This window comes from Triticum aestivum, chromosome 4B (genome assembly GCF_018294505.1).
Source record: "Triticum aestivum cultivar Chinese Spring chromosome 4B, IWGSC CS RefSeq v2.1, whole genome shotgun sequence".
Classification (NCBI taxonomy): Eukaryota; Viridiplantae; Streptophyta; class Magnoliopsida; order Poales; family Poaceae; genus Triticum; species Triticum aestivum.
This window is the reverse complement of record NC_057804.1, coordinates 111,770,938-111,778,165: the sequence shown is the minus strand read 5'-3', so window position 1 is coordinate 111,778,165 and position 7,228 is coordinate 111,770,938. Positions and strand designations below refer to the sequence as shown.

The 7,228-nt window shown below is 47.1% G+C and overlaps 1 protein-coding gene across 2 annotated transcripts; it reads left to right on the top strand.

The window, feature by feature from the left end:
* The first annotated feature begins 242 nt into the window (after positions 1-242).
* Positions 243-5,160, top strand: LOC123091345 (uncharacterized). 2 transcript variants are annotated; one of them, XM_044512835.1, is made up of 5 exons: positions 243-1,363; positions 1,817-1,972; positions 2,058-2,227; positions 4,479-4,594; positions 4,815-5,160. In XM_044512835.1, exons 1-3 carry the CDS (start codon positions 713-715, stop codon positions 2,181-2,183), a joined length of 933 nt encoding a protein of 310 aa, XP_044368770.1. In that variant the 5' UTR covers positions 243-712; the 3' UTR covers positions 2,184-2,227; positions 4,479-4,594; positions 4,815-5,160. The 2 variants fall into 2 exon arrangements, with proteins under 2 accessions (XP_044368770.1, XP_044368771.1); XM_044512836.1 differs by having other exon boundaries at positions 2,058-4,428; positions 4,522-4,625.
* The last annotated feature ends 2,068 nt before the right edge of the window (positions 5,161-7,228 follow it).

Here is a 7,228-nt window from a genome sequence, read left to right as displayed (position 1 = left end):
TAAACTGAATTTGCTGTTTTGTAGCTGAGCATCCCCATGTCTTCTGCTCTACTCGGGTCCTAGTCTCGTCATTCGTGTGTACACGACTATAACCCACCCCTGTACTGGTTCTATCACTCCTATCAATGCAATGATACGCTACCTTAATACCTTAGCGTATTCGAGAAAAGAAAAAAAAACGCGGCCGGACCATATGGAGGATTTTTTTAGAGAGTACGGACCATACGGAGTCGTGCGTTGGAGTTACCCTGGACTTTCCAAAGCAACGGAACGACTTGTCGACCGTGCGCTCTTCCGACTTGGGATTGAGTAGGATGCAGGTGAGCGGCGGCGCCCGGGGAGCGAAGACTCTGGCCGGCGACGTGAACCCAAGCTTCGACAGCTTGCCGTTTCCCTCTGTGTTCATCGCCGCTTCGGCGAATCGTCTCCTCTTTCTCCGCTGCCGTGGCGCCGGTGCCCACCACCTGTTCGACGGGATGCCTGAGACGCGCACCGACAGGAAGCAAAAGGAAGCGGACGCGGAGGACCACATCAGCGCACTCCCGGACGCGATCCTCGAGCAGGTGCTGTCGCTCCTCCCCGCCCACGAGGCCGTGCGTTCGTGCGTGCTCTCGCGCCGCTGGCGCGTGCTCTGGAAGTCCGTGACCAACCTGCGCATCACCGACGCCGGCAGCTGGAGCAGCGCCGCCAAGTTCAACAGGTCGTCAACTTCATGCTGCTCTTGCGCCCCGCCTGGAGCCTGCGCGAGGTCGAGCTCTGCACGTTTCCGGCGCAACATGCTCGACCCTTTCCCTTTGTCCACACCAAGGAGCCGGTCCGGTACGTCGAGGAGTGGATTGGGCACGCTGTCGTGTGCGACGTTCAGATGCTCAGGGTCCTTGTCAGCCCAACAACCGAACCGCTGCGGCTCGTCGCGGTGCCTCTGATCTCCCGGTACTTGACGACCCTGCAGCTTCAGTGTGTAGAGCTGGACGACGATGCCTTGGATTTCTCGAGCTGTCCTGTGTTGGAGGATCTAAAGGTGAGCTTATGCATAATTTCTGCTCAGAGGATGTCATCGCACTCGCTCAAGCACCTCTGTGTCGCTGAATGTAGCATTGCATCGGATTTCCGCACACGGATTTCTACCCCGGGTCTTGTTTCGCTGCGCCTGAGTGTTCAGTGCTGGCGGGCTCCTCTGCTTGAAAGCATGCCATTACTAGTAACAGCATATGTCAAAATTAGCCCCCTCCTGCTAGATCATCGATGGTTTGGCTACCATGGAGATAGCACTTCTGATAATCCTGATGGCAGTGGAAAGTGTGTGCTCCTTAGCGGTTTGATCAATGCTACGCATTTGGAGTTGGAAGCTGCAGATGGAGTGGTATGTTCACATTTCGAACTTAATCCCTAGCTTTTTAGGGCATTCACTATTGTGCAGCATTTGTGTGTTCCCTTACTTTATTCATACCATTTATGTAGAAACAAGCTTCTTGTGTTTGCTAGTTGTTGCCTCCCGTTCTGTTCTCAAAGTTATACTACCATTTCAGTAAACACATCCCTGAAAGTTGGTTTTGGTGCGGGTGTATTATCACGCACTATGGTTTAGGGACTCCAGGCTGTTTTGAAAATTTGAAAGCAGTTTGAGTCGAAGCTCGTTTTGAATTTGAAAGCTGGACCATATTGTTGTGTGTTATCTCTTGGTTTTGCTATAAATTCTGCAATGTATTCACTTTATCTTGGATTTTTTTTTTTTTGAAACTTTCATGGGGAGAAAAGGCTCCCCACCTGTATCTTGGATATGAATTAGACGGTTACTTGTTCTTTATTTATGCAGCATATTTTCAAGCTAGACTTGGCATGCTGCCCTATATTCAACAAGTTAAAGACCTTGCTAGTCAATGAGTGGGTTGTTGGTCGTGACTTTTGTGCACTACTTTGCTTTCTTCAACACACACCAGTTTTAGAGAAGCTCATTATTCTACTGCACGAGGTATGCGTCTTTTAATCTCGTAGTCGATGTGTTACCAAACTTATGATGCACAATTGATTGACCTATATAGTTTTGTCGGCTGTAGGATCAAAAGCCTATGATGAATATGGGAGAAAGTCACCTTCAATCTCTACGCCTTAAAACTGTTGAATTCAGATGCACAAAGGTTGATGAAAGTGGTTCACATTTGTTCAAAGATGCTGACTCTTGATAACTTCAGTATCCAGAAGAACAAACACTAATATTCCATTCCATGTAAGTTAAATATGGATATTTTGGCATGCTTATTTTTATAACATTGTATCTGTTTATATTAGTCACAAAGCAATGACTCAAGAAGTCAATAACTAGGAGTAATGTTTTGACATTTTAGCATTGGTTAAGAAAATGGTAATTATGCATTCATTTGTAGCAACTATTATCCAAAACAGTACTAGAGATGTATCAAAACGAATCATCATTTATGCACAAGATCATATTATGTATTAAATTATTTCACACATGTGAAGGCCGTCGGCAGTTTATCACTATTGGGATGGTTCTACTCTTTTAGCATTGTTTCTTAAAATGGAAAATTTAATTCGTTTCGTAACAGCTCATATGTTGTGCTCTTGCAAAATTTATCTTTTTCTTAAACAAGCAAAATTTATGTTTATATTGTTATAGCTAGAATTAGGATATCTGATTGGTTGAGAAAGAACTGGGTTACGTAGGGGTAAACAGTACGAATTTAATCTGATTTATTCTCAGAAATGAAACCTAGTATGATTTTATGTTTGGCAGCAACATACCTGAAATTATTTATGTCATAGGTTCTGTTCGTAATTTGGATAATAGATGTTAAATTGTGTGTGTAACAGCTCTCTTGAATCTGCAAATTATATCTACTATTTGGCTGTTGCCTTGAAATAGTTCACATCAAAATTCAAAATAAAGAAGTGATTCTATTTCTACCTTGCTGCCTAGCAAAACGAGTGTGACATTGTAGATGCATAAAGGTATTGTATTTTATTCTTTTTTGAGTTCACAGTATGTTAGAAGATAAAGCTTAACAATATTTTCATGTTGATATGATGTTTGAGTTGAAGTACTTGATCCTTATATCAATCAGGAACTGATAGCGCTCAGAAGCTATTACAAATATCTCTAAAATGTAATATGCATTCCGGTGCATGGTGGTGCCTATATAGCTGGTGCTCCGATAGTCAATCATTTGGATTTTCTGTTTTCTTCTCCTACATAGTTACACATCTATGAAATTCACCGGTCCTTATCTTCACCGGCGGAGCTATGGCAAGGCTCAAAGGGCCATGACCCGCCCAGTGATGGAGCAAAAACAAATTTTACATGAAGTTTATCCCACAGTAATGCATTGATTTTTAATTTGGTAGCACTGCTTGCACTATCCGGCCCGCCCAACATTTTTTGGGTAGCTCCACCACTGCTTATCTTGGTGCTCACTTGATCTTCCACCTTTTCTCAACTTGGTACTTTTTTTTGAGAAAACGCAAGAGAGCTTGCATTTCATTGCTTGGAAAGAAAGAGGGTTTTAGTTACAGTCCTCCAAGGAGGGAATTACAGTGCCCAAAGGCACATCAGTGAACGTCCCAAGTTTGCGGTACAATGGCTCGTAGCCCTAGGGCGCCGGCTCTGGCCCAGAGGGCGGCCTCGTCCTTGATCTTCGTGAGCAGGTCGGTCGCCGAGGGCCATCCTCTATCGAAGACGCAATCGTTACGATGCTTCCAGATCATCCATGGGACGAGGTGGTCACGGAGGCGAGGCCCTTGCGCATGGGTTTGGGGGTGTGCTGCCGCGCCGTGTGCCACCAGTCGTTGAGAGAGGTCTCGCTGTCAGGCGGGGCGCAGGGGGGCCGGAGCCAGTGCAGCACCTCGCACCAGATCTGCCGGGCAAAGGGGCAAGCTAGGATGAGGTGGTGCATGGTCTCGGGGGTCTGGTCGCAGAGGGGGCATCGCGCGGGGTGTTGCAGGCCGCGGCGGGCGAGGCGGTCGGCCGTCCAACATCGGTCCAGGCGGGCGAGCCAGTGGAATAACGGACGCGCGGGGGTGCCCAGTTCTTCCATGTGAGCTTCCAAGCGTTGCAGCCCGTGGAGCCATTGAAGGTGGCGATGTAGGCCGGGGTGCATGGACAGGGGTCATGGAAGATGGAAGTTAGCTATGCACGTGCCAAAAGCCCAAAACCATCACTAGGTTTCAAGATCTTATGGGTTTCAACTCTAGCCTAACCCAACTTGTTTGGGAACAAAAGGCTTTTTTTGCGAATGGGAATAAAAGGCTTTGTTGTTGTTGCCAACTGCAAATGTCATCAGGAAATTCCAAAAATAGTATTTTGTTTTAAATATCTAATACTCTGCTGACTGGTATCAGGAGAGAACCTAGTGCAATTTGATCTTCATCGAGAAAATAAAAGTTCTGCAGTTCTTCATGTTGGTGCTTCCGGTACACAGCTTTAGTTCTGCTTGAAGTTACTAACTAATGGGTTGTTCCAGATTTGTAGTTCGACTTCAACTCATTATTGGTTTGTTCACTCAGACGATCGTATCATGTGCCACTTCTCTCTTCTCAATCCTTATTACTGGAGGAAATCAGCACATCTTCACTAGAGGCAAGATTTGTATACTAAGATTCCGCTTGAGGTGCTCTTTTGATGGCTGTGATGTAGGGAAAATTGGTAGGATGTGATATTAGTATTTTGGTTAAACTCCTTTATAATAATCCGAACAATTCCAGTTTTCCCAAAGCAAGGTCAATGGTAGCAAGTTTGTATAGGCTTACTTTCTGGTTATATTATCAGAACTTACCGTGCTCTTGTCATCTTTTTACAGGGTTCAGTTTTGCGACAGATTAGGGATTATGATGATGGGTCAACCAGCTAGCTCTCAATTATCAAGAAGTATATTGTCTTGGTTTGCAGGAACCTCACTGCCTGTTCATGCTCATAGAAATGGAGCTTAAAACTGATTATACTGGTTACTTGGATATAAATATACTGATATAGTTCAACCTGGCATAACAACAACAATCCTTACTCCGTTACTCGTAGCCTTCATGTAACTTGTGGCGACTTTGAGAATTGGTTGAGTATGTGAGAGAAACTGAGTCGTCCAAAGTTGTAGAACTTTCTGATTTGCCTGCTTGTCAATTCATGCTTGTCTGATTTGCACTTGCAAGTAAAAGTTCTTGGCCTTTTTTTGAAAGCATAATCCCTCTTTTTTAAGCTGTGATCAAGGTTACGTCAGATAACTCAGTAGAGGAATCAACCCACCATAGGTGGCTCTTCTATCCATTCACAGGTAATAGAAAATCTAGGCATCCGAGCAAGTTCATGAGCGAAAGTATTCACTTCCCTATGGCAATGTTTGAATGTTGCTTGCACAAAATCACATGCTAAGTTAAAAAAGTGATAACAATCGTCAAAGATAGCAGATGCCGCTCCTGGGGATCGACCTCATTCTTTCATCGTTGAGAACTTGAGATCACGTCATCGGGATGATACGGTCCTAGGCCTTAGATGCTGGATTACTTCTCAATCTCACCGATTCTGGATACAAGATGGTCAGGGTCGCCAAGCAAGAAGGGGATTGGGAAGGAGAGCCGGAGGTGGGAAGGGGATACACGCCCAACGGCGGCCAGGTCTAGACACGGATCAATCGATAACCTAGCCACACACGCACACTGGATATATAGGCTACTATGTCCACTCCGGTCCAACCACTTGCTGGTTGGGCTTGCCCTTCCTCTTGGGCCGCCTGGTTGCCACTGGGCCTGGTGGGGGGGGGGGGTGTTCCATGACATTCCTCCCTTTAAGTGTGGCTTGTCCCCAAGCCAACGCTCGCGGAAATCTTGTCTTGAGCGCTTCCTCATCTTCCCAGGTCGCCATCGTGAGAGGGAACCCAAACCATTGTACTTGGACCTGGGCGACTTGCTTGACGCCACGCGTGACGGTGCGCCACTTCAGGATGCTTGCCGGAACTTGGAATGGTAGCAGATCTTCATCGAGCACTGGTAGTTCCGGCAGAATCGGAGTAGTGGGTGGCACGCCTGCTCGCAGCTGAGACACATGTATGACCGGGTGATTTTTGCTCGTTCCGGCAGGTCCAGCCGGTACGCCACCTCTCCAACGCATCCCAGTACCTGAAATGGACCGAAGTAACAAAAAGCCAACTTGTGGTTAGCTCGGGCGGCGACGGAAGACTAGGCATAGGGCTGCAGTTTGAGGTAGACCCAATCGCCCACCGCAAAGGTGCGATCAGATCGTTGCTTGTCCGCTTTGTCCTTCATAATCTGCCTGGCCCGGTGTAGATGATGCTTCAGCGACTCCATGATGGTTGCTCTGTCCCTTGTCCAGGTTGCGAGGTCAGTCACAGTCTCGTCAGCCACGTTGTTGATCCCAAAGAACCTGGGTTTGTGGCCGTATAGAACCTCAAACGGGAAAGACTTGAGTGCAGAGTGATAGGACGTGTTGTACCAGAACTCGGCCAGTGCCAGTCATTCTGACCATCCGCTGGGGCAGTTGTGCACGAAGCACCGAAGATATAATTCCATACACTGATTGACTTGTTCCGTGGTGCCATCGGTCTGGGGGTGACGAGCCGAAGAAATGTTGAGCGTAGTGCGAGTCAGCCGGCACAACTCTGTCCATACTTTACTGGTGAAGATGCGATCCCTGTCTGACACCATCTTATCTGGTGGCCCATGCAGTTTGAACACATTCTCCATGTATGCTTTTGCAACTTGCAGAGCAGAAAATGGATGCCTCAGAGGGATGAAGTGTGCATATCGAGTGAGCTTATCGACCACCACCAGAATGGAGTTGTAGCCCTTGGATGTAGGAAGCCCTTCCACGAAGTCAAGGGTCACCATTTCCCACGCGTGGTCCGAAACCGGCAATGGTTGTAACAGCCCTGGGTATTTCACATGCTCAGACTTGGCTTGCTTGCACGTAGCGCACCTTGCCACAAACTTCTTGACTGTTTGTTTCAGTTTCGGCCATGCAAAGAGCCGGATAATGTGAACGTAGGTCGCATGCACCCCTGAGTGGCCTCCCAAAGCACTTGCATGTAGTTCATGCAAAATCTTCTGTTGTGTTGTTGTGTTGTTGCCCAACCACACCCGGCCTTTGTATCGAATGAGGTCATTGACGACTTGAAATGGCTCTGGTACTGGTGCCCCAACCGCAGCCGTGGTCAACATCTTGGAACAAGCGCTGTCGTTCTGGTACCCTTACTTCACTTCTGTC